Here is a 23,649-nt window from a genome sequence, read left to right on the forward strand (position 1 = left end):
TCTCAAAGAGATTATAAAGTGCTTAAATAACTTAAAGTGACAGTACAGATACTGAAGAGAAAAATATATCCATTTTATGTTGAATGACAAGATTGAACAGTTGAACCACCATCTTATGCATACTGCCATTTTGTGATATCTTTTCAACACATGTTTTGTACATGAACTATCGGCGGCGGAGGCGGAGGCGGCGGCGGCAGCAGGGTGGATAAAAATCAATGATTTAAAAAAAGAAAATTTTTTCTTTTATATAAAATGCTTTTTGAGGAAAGTATATTACCATCCTAAGGTTATTCCATCATGAAATAAAGAGGAGTTTTTTTATTATGTAGAATAAGGCTGTATATGTTTAATTGTTTTGGTAAATAAATTCCATTAATCCATTCACAATGGGAGGGAAGAAATGCAAATGAGCTCTTAACAAGCTTTGCCTCTAATGCCACCAGATGTAAGGCAGCTATCCTATAAATCAATATTCAGCTCTTAAAATAAGCCTTGAGACATGACTTGGATAGTAAATGAGTCAGCACCTCATCTGCAGACAGCTGTTTTGCGGCGATTGCCCCTATCAGTGCAGAGCAGAGAGTACTGACTTAACTGAAATACTGACAGTGCCCGTCACAACCTTTGTGGTCTGGCGAGCTGGTGGACGTGAGGCGCAAATCACAACCGGTTTTGACGAGTACGTGTTTATTGAGAGACAACGCGTTTCGGGGTGCGCATGACCCCTTTATCAAGTCTACAAAGAACATAAATAATAACAAAAGTATATACATGTACAATTTGTACTCAAAGGGGGGGGGATTTTTTCATGGCATTAAAAGCGAGGGTTTGATAAAATTCATAATAATAACGATAGTTGAAAGTAAGGGATAAGAATAATATAAAGAGAGAAAATATCTTTCAATTAAGTTGGTAGAATGGAATAAGAAGTGCTATCTTCAAAAGACAAAATCTAGAAGAGGAGAAAAATACGATATATAAAAAAAAAAAAAATATATATATATATATATATATATATATATATATATATATATATATACACACACACACACACATACACACACACACATACACACACATACATATATATATAATGGCCTTCTGGGTAAAGACTATAGAGAAGAGGCCTATAACAAATAGGCATCAAAGAAAATGAATGCGTAGGCGTATCGTTAATGGTTCACAAAAGCACAACAATTTGATAAAAAGATTCAGTTCTCATATGTCGTCATATAAAATTGTGTATTTAAGCCTGAATTCATACATAAATATATAAATAAATAGGTAGAATCGGTCAACTCATATGTATTGCCATGTTAAATTACATGGGTAAGATAGGATGTGGTTATCAGTTGTTAGGTAGATAAATACATAAATGAATAAAATGATCTCTCAAAAAAGATAAATAGATTAATAACATTAGATAATGGAGTCAGGAGCTGTACCTAGTTCCTGCGGATGAACGTGATTGGTCGGTATGTGATGAATGGTGACATCATAAGTAGATGTCAGTGCATTATTTTGGTGGTTGGAGGCAATGGCAATAAATGTATGTGGCTCTGGGTATGGACTTTGGATGGGGGGTTGTTACCTGGTGTGCTGCAGCTGCAGGTGCAGCTGGATGTTTGCTGTTCGTTTAATGCTCCCCGGTCACTTTTATTGACAATGTAGTACAATTCTGTGTGGCGGAAATGGTTTAGGAGTTATTAAAAAGTGAAGGGTGAGTGATAAAGGAGTTGTGGTGATGTTGGGAAATGGTTAATATTGTTATTACCTTTGCCAGAGATGAAATAGATGTGGCTGAAGCGCTGTGGCTTTGCTATTATACTTGGTTAGGCAATGCCGTGTAATAAAATACAGTTTAGGGTAATTGAAAAGGCAGTTTGTATATGATAAGAAAGTTATGATCATCTAATTAGATTATTATTCTTGTTACCTGTTGTGGCGGTGAGGCTGATGTAGCTGGGGTATTGAGACCCGACTACTGCATGTGGTGCTTGCTGTAAGGACACAGGGAGCAGTGAAGCGTGTGCTGGAGAGGGGGAGGATATCGGAGTGTGGTGGGCGTGGCCAAGTAAGGTGGGCGTGGCCAAGTAGTGCTAGTGCCGATCGCTCCACTGGGGAATGTTTAGTGAGCGCCACTCCAAAAAGAATTATAACTATGCAATGTGAGGCAATGTAGCTCCGTATTTTAGAGAAGATAGAACGGCCTATAGCATAAGGCCCGTGAGCAGACCAGATAGTAGTGGGTACAGTTACAACAAGTTAGCTATCCCCCCAACTTGAGCTTTGAGCCTTACATTGTCTGAATAAAGTGATTGATCTGAAGCCTCCACTGTGTGCTGCCATCTGTCACTGCCACTCTACATGCGATTCTGGCCAGGGGGGGGGAGTTGATGTCACAGGTGTTATGTGCTTATCCTGATGACTATCCCCAAGCAAAGTGAGTGCATTAATACTTTATTAGTATTTTCACCAATTGTGAATTTTATCACTAGTATGAATACTATTTTTCTTACTATATTTATCACAATTTTTTATTGCTAGTTCCATTACTACTGTTACGATATATATTTTATATTCTATATACGTTTCATTTTGCTTGGACCCGCCGCTTCTGACTGGACCACAGTACATCCACTTAAAAAGGACATTATTTTGAGGATGGCCAACTTGTTGTAACTGTACTTACAACTGAATCTTGCCATAAACTGTTGAGAAACACCTAAAGGGTTAACAAAGTTTGTAAAATCAGTTTTGAATACCTTGAGGGTTGTAGTTTCTTAGATGGGGTCACTATTATGGAGTTTCTACTCTAGGGGTGCATCAGGGGTTCTTCAAATGGGACATAGTGCCAAAAAAGGGCCATCAAAATCTGCCTTCCAGAAACCATATGGCGTTCCTTTCCTTCTGCGCCCTGCAGTTTGGTCATACAGCAGTTTACAACCACATATGGGGTGTTTCTGCAGAATCAGGGAAATAAATATTAAGTTTTGTTGGGCTGTTAACCCTTGCTTTGTTACTGGGAAAAAACGGTTTAAAATGGAAAATTTGCCAAAAAATGTTTTGGCAGTTTTTTATAGTTTTTTTTTTTTACCGTGTTCATCTGAAGAGTTAGGACATGGGGTGTTTTTATAGAGACGCGGCAATACCTAATATGTCTTTAGGTTTTACACTATATTATCCTTTTAGAAACAAACAAAAAAAACATTTTAGTATCGCCATAGTCTAATAGTCAGTTTTTTTTCTGCCGATTACCTTAGGTAGGGGCTCATTTTTTGCGGGGACGGTTTTATTGGCACTATTTTGGGAGGCATATGACTTTTTGATCGCTTGCTATTACAGTATTTGTGATGTAAGGTGACCAAAAAATACATTTTTTTGCACTTTATTTAATATTTTTACAGTGTTCATCTGAGGGGTTAGGTCATGCGGTATTTTAATAGAGCAGATTCTAACGGACGTGGCAATACCCAACGTATTTTTAGCCCTATAAGACACACTCCCCCCCCCCCCCACCCCCACCCAAAGTGCGTCTTATGGGGGTAAATGCTGTGACCGTCTGGTGAATAGGCTTAGAGGGAGCCGAAGGCCGGCATCTGTTTCTGTAATGGCAGTGGGGCCCAGTGCAGTCAGTGTATTCTTCTACACCGGGCCCCGCTCTCTGTAGTATACGGTAATCATATCTAACTTGTGGCTATTGTTTAACGTATTCCAATCATCTTAAATCTAGCGCTGTACTATTTACAACTAACTTCTTGGCAGTCAGGAGGTAGGGTGGGCGGTCGCTGGTAGCGTAGCTCACTGCGCTCACTGCGCCTGCGCAGCCCACTTTATGAATGATAGAACTGAAGGAATTTCCCTGTGTTGCCAACGCTCCAGGACAGCACAAAAGAGTTGTACAAGGCAACCTGTACCAAGCAGACCGCAACTTTTTGTACCATGCCTGGGTTTTGCGCATTGCATTATATGGCTTGAGGACTTGATGAGAGAGATCAACTCCTCCAATATACCGATTGTAGTCGCTAGATGATGAGGAGGAGGACGCAGATGACAAAAGGAAAGTGGGGTCATCCTCGTCCTTGCTGGGGCTCTCAGACTCTGAGGCAAGCTGGGCGTATGCCTCCTCGGCCGAGAACATCCAGCGGGCCATAGGGGAGTGTGTGTGTGTGTGTGTGTGCGTGCCTGGAAATCTTTATTTGGTGTGCGTGTGTGTGGGGGCACAGGTGTTTGCAGACTTACCATAAACGTAACAGACAAAAAAATATAGATAAAAATTCAAACTCGCTGATCAACGGTGGGGTGTGTGATACGCTAACAGTCCGCTAAGAATGCTGGCCACAGTCAGGGTACGCAGAAAAAAACTGCTTGTGCCCCCAAAAGAGTTGTGGGGGGGCAAGCTGCAGCACCTCTGGGGGGGTCTAGGGTCACACAGCTGTGCTGTAGACCCCAGATTTAAGGTGATGCAACCAAAAACTTTTTTTTCCTCAACTAAACTTTCCCTGAATATCCATGCCTAACCTATTCTGTCCCTAACCTTTCCCTAAATACCTTAGTAAAGATGAAAGGGGTGCTGGGCACAGATGGGGGTTCTGGCTCTGGAGATCCGTGCAGCGCTCCTCGCTCCTCAGCTCCCGGACACAAAAGGAGGAGTAGAGGAGTGCTGCAATAATTTGAATGGCCCGTCTCGCCCCTGCAGCCAATGAGAGCCGATCCTGAGAGGTGATGTCATCATCACCTCTCAGGATCTCCAGGATGGTGATTGGTGGTGTATTATCACACCACCGATCACCTGCCTATTCCGGGTTATCGGGTCCCCAGAGACAACGGGATAGGTTGGCAGTTTTGTTAGTACTAGTTTAGGGTACATATGATTTTTGGTTGCTCTATATTACACTTTTTGTGAGGCAAGGTAAGAAGAAATAGCTGTTTTGGCAGGTTTTTTTGTTGTTATTTACAACATTCATCTAACAGGTTAGATCATGTGGTATTTGTATAGAGCAGGTTGTCACGGATGCGGCAATGCCTATTATGTATACTGATGTTTTTATTTATGTAAGTTTTACACAATGATTTAATTTTTGTAACGAAAAAATAATAATAATCATGTTTTAGTATTTCCATAGTCTGAGAGCCATAGTTTTTTCAGTTTTTGGGCGATTATCTTGGGTAGGGTATGATTTTTGCGGGATGAGATGACAGTTAGATTGGCACTATTTTTGGGTGCGTATGACTTTTTGATCGCTTGCTATTACACTTTTTGTGATGAAAGGTGACAAAAACATTTTTATTTAGCACAGTTTGTATTTTTTACGGTGTTCATCTGAGGGAAATTACGTTTTTGTTTTGTTTTTTACTTGAAACTTTAAATTTTTTGGGGGGAAAACTTTATTTTTTCAACTTTTTTGTCCACTATTTTTTGTCCCCACTTTGGGACTTCATTGTAAAGGGGATCAGACCCCAAAAGTTGAATTCCAATACTTGGAATGTATAGGAATGCATTGGCAGTACAGTGTGTGTATTACTCATACAGCTTTTGGCCTGTGAGATCCAGGGGGCTGGATCTCACAGGCTCTTCACTGGAAGGCAGCGCCAATGCCTAAGGAAGGCATCGCACAGGGATCCAATGGCACCGCCGCCTGCCGCTGCAACCTCCAGTAAAAGCCGCAAACCGCAGGTCTGAATTGACACAGGACGCCCGCGCATTGACCCAAGGTGCCTGCTCAATGATTTGAGAAGGCACCTTGTTCCGATCACCGCCCGCCGGTGATCAGAAATACACAGGACGTACAGGTACGCCCTGTGTCTTTAAGTACCAGGACATAAGGGCATACCTGTACGCCCTATGTCCCAAACAGGTTAAAGGCATTGTCTGACTTCAGCAAATAGCATGTATCATGTAGAGGAAGTTAATACAGGCCACTTACTAATTTATTGTTACTATCGGTATTGCTTTGTTAGCTGGCAGGATTAATTTTCCCATCACATTATACGCTGCTCATTTCCATGGTTACTACCACACTGCAATCCATCTGTGGTGGTCGTGCACACAATAAGGCTGGATTCACATGTCCGTGGAACACAGTCCGTGCGATACCGGCCTGGATTTCTTCTGAGTGCAGGAGCGCACTGCGTCATTATTTGCTATAATGTCATGCGCATCCTGCTGCCGTCGCAGTACAGTAATACACTGGTATACATCATACCAGTGTACGACAGTACTGCGGCGTCAGCAGAAAGCGCACGGCGTCATAGCAACTAATGATGCCGTGCGCTCCTGCAATCAGAAGAAATCCAGGCCAGTATCACACGGACCGTGTTCCGTGGAATTATATACATAACAAAAAAGTGTGAAACAACTGAAAATAGGTCATATTCTAGGTTCTTCAAAGTAGCCACCTTTTGCTTTGATTACTGCTTTGCACACTCTTGGAATTCTCTTGATGAGCTTCAAGAGGTAGTCACCTGAAATGGTCTTCCAACAGTCTTGAACGAGTTCCCAGAGATGCTTAGAACTTGTTGGCCCTTTTGCTTTCACTCTGCAGTCCAGCTCACCCCAAACCATCTCAATTGGGTTCAGGTCCTGTGACTGCACCCCATCACTCTTCTTCATGGTCAAATAGCCCTTACACAGCCTGGAGGTGTGTTTGGGGGTCATTGTCTTGTTGAAAAATAAATGATGGTCCAACTAAACGCAAACTGGATGGAATAGCATGCCGCTGCAAGATGCTGCGGTAGCCATGCTGGTTCAGTATGCCTTCAATTTTGAATAAATCCCCAATAGTGTCACCAGCAAAGCACCCCCACACCATCACACCTCCTCCTCCATGCTTCACGGTGGGAACCAGACATGTAGAGTCCATCCGTTCACCTTTTCTGCGTCGCACAAAGACACGGTGGTTGGAACCAAAGATCTCAAATTTGGACTCATCAGACCAAAGCACAGATTTCCACTGGTCTAATGTCCATTCCTTGTGTTCTTTAGTCCAAACAAGTCTCTTCTGCTTGTTGCCTGTCCTTAGCAGTAGGTTTCCTAGCAGATATTCTACCATGAAGGCCTGATTCACACAGTCTCCTCTTAACAGTTGTTCTAGAGATGTGTCTGCTGCTAGAACTCTGTGTGGCATTGACCTGGTCTCTAATCTGAGCTGCTGTTAATCTGCGATTTCTGAGGCTGGTGACTCGGATGAACTTATCCTCCGCAGCAGAGGTGACTCTTGGTCTTCCTTTCCTGGGGCGGTCTGCATGTGAGCCAGTTTCTTTGTAGCGCTTGATGGTTTTTGTGACTGCACTTGGGGACACTTTCAAAGTTTTCCCAATTTTTCGGACTGACTGACCCTCATTTCTCAAAGTAATGATGGCCACTCGTTTTTCTTTACTTAGAATTTGTATTATGTCAAGAAAAAAGCAGCTAACAGTCTATTCAGTAGGACTATCAGCTGTGTATCCACCTGACTTCTCCACAACGCAACTGATGGTCCCAACCCCATTTAAAAGGCAAGAAATACCACTTATTAAACCTGACAGGGCACACCTGTGAAGTGAAAACCATTTCAGGTGACTACCTCTTGAAGCTCATCAAGAGAATGCCAAGAGTGTGCAAAGCAGTAATCAAAGCAAAAGGTGGCTACTTTGAAGAACCTAGAATATGACATATTTTCAGTTGTTTCACACTTTTTTGTTATGTATATAATTCCACATGTGTTAATTCATAGTTTTGATGCCTTCAGTGTGAATCTACAATTTTCATAGTCATGAAAATAAAGAAAACTCTTTGAATGAGAAGGTGTGTCCAAACTTTTGGTCTGTACTGTGTATGTGTATATATATATATTTTAAATGCCAAGACACTTTCAATAAATATACAATTATAAAAAACATGACCCATGCAAAATAATTATCTGACATTATATGGTTACCACCCAGTATGTGGAGTCTCTCTACACCTGATATCAGATTGGACAAGTGAATCCCTCAGCTGTATTCTCACTATTGGTGGGGAAAAAGCTCTGGGGTGATGTGAAAATACATGCAAATTGCTGGACTTTTTTCTAAATGAGCAACAACTTTTCTTCAATTAGGTTGTGTGGATGCAAGCATACAACATGCTGTTAGGCTCCTTTCACATCACCATTTCTCCTTTCCGTTCTCTGGCTCCGTTGAGGAGCAGGAGAACAGAAAGGACAGATTCTTCAGATAACTGAGACCTAACTGAGCGTAACGGAGCCTAAAGACCCCATATAGACTATAATGGGGTCCGTTCAGTGTCCGCTCAGAACATGATTTTTGAGAGAAGACGAAAGTCCTGGGGTCTTTAGGCTCCATTACGCACAGTTAGGTCTCAGTTATCTGCAGAATCCATCCTTTCCGTTCTCCTGCCCCTCAACAGAGTCGGCGAACAAAAAGGAGAAACAGTGATGTGAAAGGAGCCTTACTGTTGTCGCTGACTTTTAAAGCTAGACCTGGCTAAAGACTTGTTAAGGCCCCATGCACACGGCCGTGTGCGGGCCGTGGAACCGCGGCCTGGATCCCTCCTGAGAGCAGGAGCGCACGGCGTCACTGGTTGCTATGACGCCGTGCGCTCCCTGCTGCCGGCACAGTACAGTAATACACTGGTATGATCTATACCAGTGTATTACTGTAATGTGCCGGCAGCAGGGAGCGCACGGCGTCATAGCAACCAGTGACACCGTGCGCTCCTGCTCTCAGGAGGGATCCAGGCCGCGGTTCCACGGCCCGCACACGGCCGTGAACAACGGCCGTGTGCATGGGGCCTAACACTGGGAAACTGCACAAAAAGATCAACTAGAAAACCATAGTATTGTATAAGTTGTTTGGAAATTTCTAATGAGCACTGATGCCGGTTGCATGGCATGTCACCACTAAGGCCAATGATTGGCTACAGCAGTCGACATGCACTGGCCATTTGAAAACAAAGATTGGAGGGACTGCTAAATCGTTGGTGGAAGATTAAAGTGTAGTATTTTTATTTTATAACCTTTATACATTTTTTTCTATTCACTATTATTTTCTAAGATTTTGGACAACCCTATAAAAAACATTGTAGGTCGCAGCAATAAATTCTGCTTGGAGCAACATTTACAAAGCATTGTTCAGACTAGGCAATGATAACTCTGCCTGCCAGGGAGAGGAAAGTACATAATTGCCGATACGATAATTCATATGAACACTTATGACCACTGCCCAGTGTAAACTTATCCGCATGCTGCGGTTTTATCGCCGTCCAAAATTCCGGAACACTTGCACTTCGGCATTTTTTTTCCCATTGAAATGCATTAATGCCGGATCCGGCCCTAAGTGTTCTGGCAAAACGGATACGGCATTGTGGTACGACCACAAAAAATGTGGAAAAAAAAAAAGACAGATCTGTTTTTCCGGATGAGACCAGAGAGACGGATCCGGCACTTCAATGCGTTTGTCAGACAGATCAGGATCCTGATCCGTCTGACAGTCCTACCAGTACAGTCGCACGTAAAGGAATTGCTGCAATTTTTGGCAGCAGAAAATTCACACAGTGTATCTACTGGCATGCCCACCAAATCCTTGTAGAAACGTGGTTGCAGATTTCACCCTCTGCATTGCAAGGGGTCAAATCCACATCAGAAATCCGCAACATAAATTGACATTTAGCATATTTAAAATCTGAAGCACATATAAAGTTAAGGCCTCTTGGACACGACCGTGGTTTGGTTCCGCATCCGAGCCGCATTTTTTGCGGCTTAGGTGCGGACCCATTCACTTGAATGGGGCCACAAAATATGCGGACAGCACTCCGATGCTCTGTTCCACGGCCCCGCAAAAATTACAGATCATGTCCTATTCTTGGCCGTTTTGCGGACAAGAATAGGCATTTCTATAATGGGCTGTCTGTTCAGTTCCGCAAAGTGGCATCAGCAATTTGCCGTCCACAAAACACGACACATTCGTGTGCTAGAGGTTTAAGTGTGGAGTTTTCTGCGCAAAAAATAGGCAGCTTGCCAATCAGATTTGTGAAATTATAATCCACTTTGCTACTACTGTATGTAAATGATGCAGATTTTCCACATGCAAACCTGGTGTGGAAAATCAAGTGTTTATGTTACACATTTCCATACCCTTAAAAGGGGTTGTCTATTACTTTTAGGGCCCTTGCACACGACCGTATGCCCTCTGAGACATACGGTCCATAAGTGGACTATACGTCCTGAAGCGGCATTGATTATGCACACGGGAGCACACAGCATCATAAATTACAATGATACTGTGCATGTCGGGTCGCACGCGGGACTATTGTCCCGCACTTATATGATCTTAGGAGTGCAGGACAATAGTCCCGCGGCCGGCGAGGCGTGCACAGTATCATTGTGATCTATGATGCTGTGTACTCCCGTGCACACGATCAATGCCACTGCAGGACATAAGGTCCGCTCACGGACCATATGTCTTGGAGGGCATACGGTCGTGTGCAAGGGCCCTTATGCTGATGATCTCTCCTCAGAATTGGTCATCAATATCAGAAAAGCAAGTGTTCAACTATCGCCCCCCCCCCCCCCCAATCAGCTGTTTGAAGAGAAAGCAACTGCAGCTGCGATGGCAAGCAGGTTTAATTACATCTCTGACGTCCCATTCACTTCAATGGGATGGCTCTGTAGTATACACTTGAATAGGAAGGAGCCCTCCTATTGAAGTGAATGGGACAGCTGAGCTGTAATTACACCTGCTCACCGCTGCTGTTGTGACGGCGATCAGGTAAACAATGAACAGAAGGCAGCGCTTGTACAAGCACTGTTTTCTCTTCAAACAGCTTATTGGTGGGGATACCGGGAGTCGGCCAACGTGATATTAATGACCTACCCAAAGGGCAGTTTACACGGAACGACTCAGCAGGCAATTATCGGGAACAAACCATTCAGTCCAGATAGTTGTCTACTCATCATGCAGCAATAATCTCTGCTACGTGGGTAAGAGTGATCACTACTGTGATAGCTTGTCCGCATAGAGACTTAATACCTCTGGACAGCAGATGGCTGTTTAGATAGCACAATCTGCTGCCGAGAAACTATGATTTTGGTATTCAAATAAGGGTCCATTCACATGTCCACAAAACCGGGGCATTTTGCGGACCACACATGGCCGGCCCTGTGATAGAAATGTCTATTCTTGTCCGTGGCTGTGGAACGGAACTACAGATGCCAACAGTACACGGTGTGCTGTTCGCATGTTTTGCAGCCCCATTGAAATGGATGGTTCTGCACACATTATGCAAAATTGCAGAACCATTCATGCGAACGTGTTAATAGTCCCTAAAAAATGATTTTACGTAATGAACAGCATTTGCTCATCAGGTGATCGGTGGCACCTTTACACATGGCAATTATTGGGACTGTGAAATCCTAGCAACTCTCCTTCCCAATAATTGCCTCAATCATAGGCCTATGTAGTGTGCCGATTTTTTTCCAAACTGATTAGGCTTGTTTTGGCAGCAAGTGCTTTCACAAATCCATCACTATATAGACTGAACACTGAACTTACTGCCATCGTCCTGAGATGTACTCAAGATGCCACTCTTCATAATTAGGATACCAGAGAAGACCAGAACCAGGACCACACACAGCAACCGCAGCAGTCTTGACAAGTAACGTTCTAGCTTTTTAGCCCAGGATGGCTTCAAATGTGACATTTTTTCCTGCTTTAGGCCAGCATATGTCAGAGGAGATAAAGAGTCTAGCGAAGACCTATTGCTGGAGATATATGGACTTTTCCTCTGGTCCCTGATGCTGTCGCTTATTGGTCTGTACCTCAGCTCATCACCTGAAAACCTATTAAAATTAATGGAGCTTCTCTCAGGGACATCAGTGGGATACCTATTATAACCAGTGGAGCTTCTCTCGGGGATGTCAGTGGAATACCTATTATAACCAGTGGAGCTTCTCTCGGGGATGTCAGTGGAATCCCTATTATAACCAGTGGAGCTTCTCTCGGGGATGTCAGTGGAATCCCTATTATAACCAGTGGAGCTTCTCTCGAGGATGTCAGTGGAATACCTATTATAACCAGTGGAGCTTCTCTCGGGGATGTCAGTGGAATCCCTATTATAACCAGTGGAGCTTCTCTCGGGGATGTCAGTGGAATACCTATTATAACCAGTGGAGCTTCTCTCGGGGATGTCAGTGGAATACCTATTATAACCAGTGGAGCTTCTCTCGGGGATGTCAGTGGAATCCCTATTATAACCAGTGGAGCTTCTCTCGGGGATGTCAGTGGAATACCTATTATAACCAGTGGAGCTTCTCTCGGGGATGTCAGTGGAATACCTATTATAACCAGTGGAGCTTCTCTCGGGGATGTCAGTGGAATACCTATTATAACCAGGGTTGTAAGCAAGGGAGGTATTCGTCAGGGCACTCTCCTCAATGTGAGCAGGTAAGATGCTGCTCTCATCTACTCTCCTATCCCCATCTCCCCTCCTGCTGCTCTCTTCCAGCACTCTCTCTTTAGGAGACTGTTCGTGAGACTGTCTCCGGCGGTCAGATGTCAGAGTCTTCCAAGTCTTATCGTCAGCACTGCTGTCAACCTGTGGCTCCCGGCGCCGGATTTTTGTGGCATTTTCGCTTCTTTGGCTGCTGCCCACGGGGTGTTTAGCCGCCGACCGTAGCTTCTCGAGCTTCTTCTCCAGGACCCCACGAGTACTATCTGTTATGGGCCCCGGAATGTAGCCAAAGTTTATCAACTCACTTCTGAGCTTACTGTCGGACATGTTTCTAGCTAATGACATCACCTCCGCCACGTCGTACGTTCATGTAACCCTGTTTGCGCAAGAAGCCGCAGAAGGAATGTTTATGCAGGTGACTGAAAACGGACGAGCATTACAGAGGTTTTCCCGAGGCTAAATACTATATTCGGGAAGGGCCTGCTGACGTCATAACATCACGTGGTACTCCTAGATCACGTGGATCGGAAACAGGAGAGCCGCGCTCTTTTTCACGTATATCACATGGTGCTTGCGAGCGTCAGCAGCGCGGGGAGTGTGAACTAAAAAAAAATCCTGCAGCGTTGTAGAATTTAGAATTACGCGGAACCTACTGATTAAGTAACTTATGTTTTACTGAAACTGTTGGTGATGTGCTGTGAGGGATTGTACACCGCGGGGGGCAGCTGCATAGATGCTGAGGGAGGGTATCTTGTATGTGAGGGGCAGCTACATGGATGCTGAGGGGAGGGGTATCTTGTATGAGTGGGGGCAGCTACATGGATGCTGAGGGGGGGGCAGCTACATGGATGCTGAGGGGGGGGCAGCTGCATGGATGCTGAGTAGGGCTGCATGATATGGGAATTTTGTGCGATTGCGATTAGGGCCTTAAAAATTTGCGATAACGATATGCGATATTTTAATCGGCTCAGGACCGCCGTACGCAGGATTGCGTCTTTGCGGCGGTCCTGTTGTTCTGGGTGGACGCGCTGGTGCGTCCTCTTGCGAGATTTCGGGGAAAGCCCGGTATTGACCGTTAGGTTTCAGGTATAGTTTAGGCCCCTTGGTTAGGTAGTTTAGGGATCAGTTTGCACCCAGCCCACTGCAGTCCCTTATTCGCTGATTAGCGTATCGCTAATCAGCATTTGTACTTTTATAGTATCTGGAAGTGATCAAAACTGATCACGGTCAGATCTATAATAGTATTAGTGTCACTTTAGTTTGCCCTCCACCCAAAATGCAGTGTTTGCCCGATCAGGCCTGATCGGTCGCCCACACGTGCGTTCACCCACGCCCGCCCCACCGCAGTGGTCACTGCACATTCACTTTACATGCACTGCGGCGATAAAAAAATCAGTTTTGATGTTTTTTATCAACCGCAGCGGCCTCTGGTACTTCGCTAGCCTCCCCTTTGTAAGACAGGCTTGCTTTTTTTCTTTGGTAGTCTCAGGGAATACCCCTAAATTTAGTTGCCCAAATGTCAAACAGGGGGTATTCTTCTGAAAAGGCCTACAGCAGGGGTAGGCAACCTCCGGCACTCCAGCTGTTCTGAAACTACAACTCCCAGCATGCATACTTCCTCTGCTCTTCTCAGAACTCTCACAGAAATAAATGAAGCATGCTGGGAATTGTAGTTTCACAACAGCTGCAGTGCCGAAGGTTGCTGATCCCTGGCCTACAGGCTTCTGACCCAGTCGGATAAGGAATGGGAACCCTCATCTGATGAATCTAGCGGGTTAGAATACGAACCTGTAGAAAGCAGTGGCTCTCTGACCCAAAGTTCGGACGAGGAGGCTGAGGTCCCTGATAGCACCAGGCGTACCCGGCCCCGTGTCGCTAGACCGCAGGTGAGGCATACACCAGCAGCGCAGCCCTTCCTGGACCTAGTACCAGCACTGCCGTACAACCTGGTGAAGTGGCGAGCACCAGAAGGGCAGTTGAAGCTGGTACGGTGGCACGAGCAGTAGTGACCCCGTCGCAGCCACCGCAAAGACGTGCCCGTAGAGCCCCTAGAATCCCTGGGGTGCTGGCAAACCCTGATTGGCAGTCCCCAACTTCAGCCGCACCTGTAGTTTTCCCTTTCACTGCCCAGTCTGGAGTTCGGGTTGAGACAGCTCAGATCGGTTCGGCCCTGGGATTTTTTTAGCTGTTCTTGACTGCGGAGCTCTTGGACTTAGTCGTGGCCGAAACAAATCGGTATGCCACACAATTTATATCCGCCAACCCGGGAAGCTCTTAAGCCCAGTCTTTCCGGTGGAAACCAGTCCAAGTTTCCGAAATTAAAACTTTTCTGGGCCTCCTCCTCAACATGGGTCTAACTAAAAAGCATGAATTGCGGTCATATTGGTCCACGAACCCAATTCATCACATGCCCATGTTCTCTGCTGCTATGTCCAGGACACCTTTTGAGACCATCCTGCGTTTCCTGCACTTTAGTGATAACAGCACCTCCTGTCCCAGAGGCCACCCTGCTTTTGACCGGCTCCACAAAATTCGGCCCCTCATAGACCATTTCAACCTGAAATTTGCAGATTTGTATACCCCTGAGCAAAACATCTGCGTAGACGAGTCCCTGATACATTTTACCGGGCGCCTTGGCTTCGAACAATACATCCCAAGCAAGCGCGCCCGGTATGGGGTCAAATTGTATAAGCTCTGTGAAAGGGCCACAGGCTATACCCACACAGTGGGAAGACAGTCTGGGACTTGGTATCACCCTTATTCGGCAAGGGGTACCATCTTTATGTGGACAATTTTTACACAAGTGTGGCCCTCTTTAGGCATTTGTTTCTAGAACGGATTGGCGCCTGTGGCACCGCGCGGGCTTCCCCCAACGGCTCGTTACCACCCGTCTTGCAAGGGGGCAGAGGGCCGCATGCTCTCCTCCATTCACGCAGACACGACAATCCAAATTGAGCGAGCAACCCCTCTGAAAAGCCCCTCTCAGTCCACGACTATAATTTGCTCATGGGAGGGGTGGACTTCAATGACCAGATGTTGGCTCCGTATTTAGTGTCCCGCAGAACCAGACGCTGGTATAAGGTGGTGTCTGTATATTTAATTCAATTGGCTCTGTATAATAGTTTTGTTCTCTACAGTAAGGCTGGGAGAACTGGATCCTTCCTCAGATTTCAGGAAGAGATCATTGCGAACCTCCTGTACCCAGGAGGTTCCGTGGCCCCATCCACCAGTGTAGTTAGCCGTCTACACGAGCGACATTTCCCCAGTGTCGTTCCTGGTACCTCAAACCGACCGCCACCCCGAAAAAAATGTTGTGTCTGTAGCAGGAGTGGAATAAGGCGTGACACCCGCTATTTCTGTCCTGACCACCCTGCCCTATGCTTTAGAGAGTGTTTCCGGAAGTACCACACACAGGTACACCTAGCATTGGGATCACATCTCACAGGACAGGCACACAGGGCTATTAGGGCCCATTCACTCACAGCTGCTGCAAACGTCTCCTTTCACCTGGGACAAAGTGCATAACGCACTTCGCCACATCTTTGGGCGATTTGCGCTTTGCACATTGACCCATGGGGAAGGAGAGGTTTGTTCTATAAAGGTAAAAAAAAAAAAAATCGCCAGTAAGCAAAAAGGTTAATGTTTAGTTCAAAAAGTTAAAGTTTATATGTTCTGTTCCAAAGTTAATAAAATTATTGCGTTGCGGCCTGGTATTTTCTTTTTTTTTCTTTTTTTCTTTCTTTTTTTTTACCTTCCAGATGGACCAACTGATCGACTAGCTGCAGCACTGATGTGCATTCTGACAGAAGCATTGCGCTGCTGTCAGATTACACGCAAGTCGGTGTATGCGGCGCTGCAAGACGAGATTTCTACTCTGCAGTAACAGATACGTTTGCCAAGGCATACGAGCTGAGGAGGAGACGGCGTTCCTATGCTTTGGCAAACACTTTGTATATAAAAATAAAATAAAAATCCCGGCAATGATTTATTCATCTACATCGATTGATGTGAATGGAGAAATCTGGTTTGCCAGGGCATACGAGCTAAGTGGGTATGGATGTTGGATGAAGCTCCTATGTCCTGGCAGACGCCTTTCCCCTCCTTTCTTTTTTTTTTGGCAGAGATTTTTTCATCCACATTGATCGATGCGAATGAAGAAATCTGTGCCGTTCATTTTTTTCTTTCAGCCCAGAGGCTGAACGGAAAAAAAAATCTCATTACCTGTATGCTCAATATAAGGAGAATAGCAGAAACTCCTAATGCTGGCCATACATGTAATGATTGCGGAGACCCTCAAATGCCAGGGCAGTACAAACACCCCACAACTGACCCCATTTTGGAAAGAAGACACCCCAAGGTATTCGCTGAGGGGCATATTGAGTCCATGAAAGATTTAAATTTTTGTCCCAAGTTAGCGGAAAGTGAGACTTTGTGAGAATAAAAAATCAATTTCCGCTAACTTATGCCCAAAAAAAAAAAAAAATTCTATGAACTCACCAGGCCCCTCATTGAATACCTTGGGGTGTCTTCTTTCCAAAGTGGGGTCACATGTGGGGTATTTATACTGCCCTGGCTTTTTAGGGGCCCTAAAGCGTGAGAAGAAGTCTGGGAACCAAATGTCTAAAAATGCCCTCCTAAAAGAAATTTGGGCACCTATGCGCATCTAGGCTGCAAAAAAGTGTCACACATGTGGTATCGCCGTACTCAGGAGAAGCTGGGGAATGTGTTTTGGGGTGTCATTTTACATATACCCATGCTGGGTGAGATAAATATCTTGGTCAAATGCCAACTTTGTATAAAAAAATTGGAAACGTTGTCTTTTGCCAAGATATTTCTCTCACCCAGCATGGTTATATGTAAAATGACACCCCAAAACACATTCCCCAACTTCTCCTGAGTTTACATATAACCATGCTGGGTGAGAGAAATATCTTGGCAAAAGACAACTTTTCCAATTTTTTTTATACAAAGTTGGCATTTGACCAAGATATTTATCTCACCCAGCATGGGTATATGTAAAATGACATTGCAAACTACTTCTCACACATATGGGCCCCTAGAATGCCAGGGCAGTATAACTATGCCACAAGTGACCCCATTTTGGAAAGAAGACACCTCAAGGTATTCCGTGAGGGGCATGGCGAGTTCCTAGAATTTTTTATTTTTTGTCGCAAGTTAGTGGAATATGAGACTTTATAAGGAAAAAAGAAAAAAAATCATCATTTTCCGCTAACTTGTGACAAACAATAAAAAATTTGAGGAACTCGCCGTGCCCCTCACGGAATACCTTGGGGTGTCTTCTCTCCAAAATGGGGTCACTTGTGGCGTAGTTATACTGCCCTGGCAATTTAGGGGCCCATATGTGTGAGAAGTACTTTGCAATCAAAATCTGTAAAAAATGACCGGTGAAATCCGAAAGGTGCACTTTGGAATATGTGCCCCTTTGCCCACCTAGGCTGCAAAAAAGTGTCACACGTCTGGTATCGCCGTACTCAGGAGAAGTTGGGGAATGTGTTTTGGGGTGTCATTTTACATATAACCATGCTGGGTGAGAGAAATATCTTGGCAAAAGACAACTTTTCCAATTTTTTTATACAAAGTTGGCATTTGACCAAGATATTTATCTCACCCAGCATGGTTATATGTAAAATGACACCCCAAAACACATTCCCCAACTTCTCCTGAGTACGGCGATACCAGATGTGTGACACTTTTTTGCAGCCAAGGTGGGCAAAGGGACACATATTCCAAAGTGCACCTTTCGGATTTCACCGGCCATCTTTTTACACATTTTGATTGCAAAGTACTTCTCACACATTTGGGCCCCTAAATTGCCAGGGCAGTATAACTACCCCACAAGTGACCCATTTTGGAAAGAAGACACCCCAAGGTATTCCGTGAGAGGCATGGCGAGTTCCCAGAATTTTTTATTTTTTGTCGCAAGGTAGTGGAATTTGAGACTTTGTAAGAAAAAATAAATAAATCATCATTCTCCGCTAACTTGTGACAAAAAATAAAAAGTTCTATGAACTCACTATGCCCGTCAGCGAATACCTTAGGGTGTCTACTTTCCGAAATGGGGTCATTTGTGGGGGTTTTCTACTGTTTGGGCATTGTAGAACCTCAGGAAACATGACAGGTGCTCAGAAAGTCAGAGCTGCTTCAAAATGCGGAAATTCACATTTTTGTACCATAGTTTGTAAACGCTATAACTTTTACCCAAACCATTTTTTTTTCCCAAACATTTTTTTTTATCAAAGACATGTAGAACAATAAATTTAGTGAAAAATGTATATATGGATGTCGTTTTTTTTTTGCAAAATTTTACAGCTGAAAGTGAAAAATGTCATTTTGTAGCAAAAAAATTGTTACATTTTGATTAAAGGGATTCTGTCACCTCCCCTAAGGCAAAAAACGATTTAAAACCAGCCATGCAGCACAGCTTACCTGGATTAGGCTGTGCTGTTCAATCTTGAAATCCGTCCAGCAGTTAGTTCAAAAAACGAGTTTGATCAATCAGGAAATGCTTTCTGAAGGTGCCCAGAGGGGCGTTTTTTTCTTCTGAGAGAGCCCAGTCCCGCCCCTTTTTCAGTGCCCAGCCCGCCTTCCTTTTACTTCCTAACCGCCGCCCCCAGCCTGCCACAGCCTCCCCTTCCTCTCCTCCCCCTCCCTCTTGCCGAACGAAGTCTCGCACAGGCGCAGTACCCACTGAGGGCTGCGCCTGTGCGATCATCAGGAGACTGAGGGCGGCAGCTTCATCTTCGTCACTGGGCATGCGCCGAGCCCAGTGACGTCCGATGCTCGCTCTTCCCTCAGTCAGCAGGGAAGAGCAAGCATCGGACGTCACTGGGCTCGGCGCATGCCCAGTGACGAAGATGAAGCTGCCGCCCTCAGTCTCCTGATGATCGCACAGGCGCAGCCCTCAGTGGGTACTGCGCCTGTGCGAGACTTCGTTCGGCAAGAGGGAGGGGGAGGAGAGGAAGGGGAGGCTGTGGCAGGCTGGGGGCGGCGGTTAGGAAGTAAAAGGAAGGCGGGCTGGGCACTGAAAAAGGGGCGGGACTGGGCTCTCTCAGAAGAAAAAAACGCCCCTCTGGGCACCTTCAGAAAGCATTTCCTGATTGATCAAACTCGTTTTTTGAACTAACTGCTGGACGGATTTCAAGATTGAACAGCACAGCCTAATCCAGGTAAGCTGTGCTGCATGGCTGGTTTTAAATCGTTTTTTGCCTTAGGGGAGGTGACAGAATCCCTTTAATAACAAAAAAAAGTAAAAATGTCAGCAGCAATGAAATACCACAAAATGAAAGCTCTATTAGTGAGAAGTAAAGGAGGTAAAATTCATTTGGGTGGTAAGTTGCATGACCGAGCGATAAACGGTGAAAGTAGTGTAGTGCAGAAGTGTAAAAAGTGGCCTGGTCATTAAGAGGGTTTTAGCTAGCGGGGTTGAAGTGGTTAAAGGAATTGTGCTAGAGGTCTATTTGCTTGGATTTTCCCATATGAGCCGCTGACACGGCTGGGTATGACATAGTTATGGGGGACCTGTGGAGGACGCTGTTATGGGGGACCTGTGGAGGGCGCTGTTATGGGGGACCTGCGGAGGGCGCTGTTATGGGGGACCTGTGGAGGGCGCTGTTATGGGGGACCTGTGAAGGACGCTGTTATGGGGGACCTGTGGAGGGCGCTGTTATGGGGGACCTGTGGAGGACGCTGTTATGGGGGACCTGTGGAGGACGCTGTTATGGGGGACCTGTGGAGGACGCTGTTATGGGGGACCTGTAGAGGGCGCTGTTAAGGGGGACCTGTGGAGGGCGCTGTTATGGGGGACCTGTGGAGGGCGCTGTTATGGGGGACCTGTGGAGGGCGCTGTTATGGGGGACCTGTGGAGGGCGCTGTTATGGGGGATCTGTGGAGGGCGCTGTTATGGGGGACCTGTGGAGGGCGCTGTTATGGGGGACCTGTGGAGGGCGCTGTTATGGGGGACCTGTGGAGGGCGCTGTTATGGGGGACCTGTGGAGGGCGCTGTTATAGGGGATGAGTGGAGGACACATAGGGCCATGAGGGGGGCCAGCTTAAGACATATAGCATCTTATGCTGGTCCTCCTCATGTGTCCTAAACTGGGCACATAAGTGCCTTTTGCATGTAAAGTGTTTTACTAGTGTGTGTGTGGGTGAAACAATCTCTCTCCTAAGAGGTCCGGCCTCTGTACTCACTATGAATGCAATGCTCTGCAGCGAGCGGGAGCGAGGTGGCCGGCGCGTGACTGACGTCACTTAGTAACGCTCCTGCTTCCTGAAGTGGGAGGACTGTTACTAAGTGACATCAGTCACGCACCGGCCGGCCACCTCGCTGCCGCTCACTGCAGAGCATTGCATTCATAGTGAGTACAGACGCCGGACCTGTTAGGAGAGAGATTGTTTCACCCACACACACACTAGTAAAACACTTTACATGCAAAAGGCAGTTATGTGCGCGGGGCCCCTTTTATATATAATCGCGGCATTTTCGGGTCGGCCAAATCGCCATATCGCATTTGGCGATTATCGCGATTCGATTATTTTTTCGATTTATCGTGCAGCCCTAATGCTGAGGGTGGGGGTATCTGGTTGTATGGGGGGGGGGGCAGCTGCATGGATGCTCAGGGAGGGGGTATCTTGTATGGGGGGGATGCTGAGGGAGGGGGTATCTTGCAGGGCTGAGGAGTCAGAGGCAATTTTGGGTATCTGGTAGGGCTGCATGATATATTGAAAAAATAATCTTATGGCTATTTGGCCAACCCGAAAATGCAGCGATTATATATGAAGGGGCCTGCGCGCACAACTGGCTTTGTGTGTAAAGTATTTTACTACTGTGTGAAACAAGCTCTCTCCTATTGATAAAATGGCCAGCCTCTGTACTCACTTTCACGATGAATGCACTGCAGCGAGCGGGCCGGCCGGCGCGTGACTGACATCACTTAGTAACGCTCCTGCTTCCTATAGTGGGAGGAGCGTTACTAAATGACGTCAGTCGCGCGCCGGCTGGCCAGCTCTCTGCAGTGCATTCATAGTACTGTGAAAGTGAGTACAGAGGCTGGCCAATTTATCAATAGGATAGAGCTTGTTTCACACAGTAGTAAAATACTTTACACACAAAGCCAGTTATGTGCGCAGTTTAGGGCACATAGGGCCATGAGGGGGACCAGCATAAGATGCTATATGTGAAAAGATAAGATGCCTTTATTGTCACTGTACAATACAATGTAGTACAATACAATGAAATGTTGTTTGGAGCAATCCTAGATGCCATGGACAGGGGAACAAGAACTGACATTTAAACTAAAGCATTACACTAGGAGAAAAAAAAAAACCATTGCACTAGAAGGCATTACTATTCACAGTTCACGGCATATATATATATATATATAGCAAGAGCAAAGTAGGAAGTGCTTATGAGTATATATACACTGATTCAGACACCACTGCAGACAAGATGTCATCATGGATTTATGAATGCAGCAGTCACTTTCAGTCTGTGGTAGTTTCTATCCTAGGAAGGGGCAATAATCTCCGAGCATTTAGGAGACTGATTGCTTTGGGGTAAAAGCTGTTCTTCAGCCTAGTGGTGCGGGCATGTAGGGCTCTAAGACTCCTACCAGAGGGTATGGGGGTGAAAAGGCTGTGGCTGGGGTGAGTTGGATCGCCGCAGATAATCTTTGCCCTGTTGCTGCAGCGAGCAGTGAAGATGTCATCCAGTGATGGTAACTGAGTACCAGTAAGGCTAGGTCTACACGACGACATTTGTCGCGCGGCAATTTTTATAATGACAATCTATGGTGTTGCACTGCAAAATGCGACATACTGCGACACGACAGTCGCAGAAAATCCATTCGAGATGGATTTTTCTGCGACTGTCACGTCGCAGCATGTCGCATGTTGCAGTGCGACACCATAGACTGTCATTATAAAAATTGTCGCGCGACATTAGTGCAACAAAATGTCGCGCAACAAATGTTGCGCCCTGTCGTGCAACAAATGTTGTTGTGTAGACCTAGCCTAATTCTGCCAGCCATTCTGATTGTGCGCTTGAGGGTCTTGTCCTCAGAAGAGCAGCCGGAGTACCACACTGTAATGCAGTATGTGATAACAGATTCTATGGTGCACCTGTAAAAATTGACTAGCAGCTGTTTTGGGAGTTGTTCTTTCTTCAGACTCCTCAGAAAATAACGCCTCTGAAGGCCTTTTTTGGTAATTTCTGTTGTGTTTTTTATCCATGACAGGTCCTGACTAATATGAACTCCCAAGAATCTGAAACTTTGAACTATCTCCACGTTTCCACCATTAATGCTAATGGGATGGTGTCCATTTTGTTTCTTCTTCCTAAAATCCAGAATTAGCTCCTTTGTTTTTTTGGTATTGAGTATGAGGTTGTTCTTACTCCATCTCTCTAGGTTCTCAACCTCTTTCCTATAGGCTGTTTCATCATTGTTGGAGATTAGCCTATCACGGTCGTGTCATCTGCAAATTTTATAATGGTATTGGTATTGTGAATAGGTTTACAGTCATTTGTGAAGAGGGAGTAAAGGTGAGGGCTCAACACACAGCCTTGCGGTACCCAGTGTCTAGTGTTAAGGATGAAGAAAAGTGCTTGCCCATGCGTACGATTTGTGGTCTTTTTGTAAGAAAATCCAGTATCCAGTTGCACAGGTGTGAGCTGAGACCCAAGTTGTTCAGTTTCGTTGCCAACTTGTTGGGAGGGATGGTGTTAAAGGCCGAGCTGTAATCGATGAACAGCATCCGCACATAGCTGTCTCTCTGCTCCAGGTGTGACAACGCAGTGTGAAGGGTAAGTGAGACGGCGTCCTCAGCCGACCTTTGTGCTCTGTAAGCAAACTGGTATTGACCCATGGAGGTGCAGATCTTGCTCTTCATGTGCCTGAGGACAAGTTGTTCAAAACACTTCATAGCAATAGGAGTGAGAGGGCGATAATCACTTAAAGGGAACCTGTCACCAGTTTTATGGTGTCCTAACTAAGGGCAACATAAATAAGTGACTGATTCTCTTAGCAAAATGCTGGGTCACTTTCTTTAATTGACCCAGTCAATCTGCCATCATCTTGTATTGAAAAGCTCCAGCTGATAATGATGAGTCATGAATATTTATGAGCTCCTGACTCTTCCCGCCCACCTGCTGCTGAGTGACAGTTTGTTTCCATAGGAATCAGCAGCAGGTGGGCAGG

The 23,649-nt window shown here is 45.4% G+C and overlaps 1 protein-coding gene across 3 annotated transcripts in view; it reads right to left on the reverse strand.

The window, feature by feature from the left end:
• Positions 1 to 12,910, reverse strand: part of LEMD2 (LEM domain nuclear envelope protein 2) — a 159,701-nt gene extending 146,791 nt beyond the window's left edge. For 2 of the 3 annotated variants that reach the window (XM_044288142.1, XM_044288140.1), the window contains exon 1: positions 11,536 to 12,910. In XM_044288142.1, the coding sequence (XP_044144077.1) occupies positions 11,536 to 12,778 (1,243 nt within the window). In that variant the 5' untranslated portion in view covers positions 12,779 to 12,910. The remainder of the gene's footprint in view (positions 1 to 11,535) is intronic. The other variant, XM_044288141.1, reaches the window with a different exon arrangement.
• Between the last annotated feature and the right edge of the window lie 10,739 nt (positions 12,911 to 23,649).

The sequence above is a fragment of the Bufo gargarizans genome, chromosome 3 (genome assembly GCF_014858855.1).
Source record: "Bufo gargarizans isolate SCDJY-AF-19 chromosome 3, ASM1485885v1, whole genome shotgun sequence".
Lineage (NCBI taxonomy): Eukaryota > Metazoa > Chordata > Amphibia > Anura > Bufonidae > Bufo > Bufo gargarizans.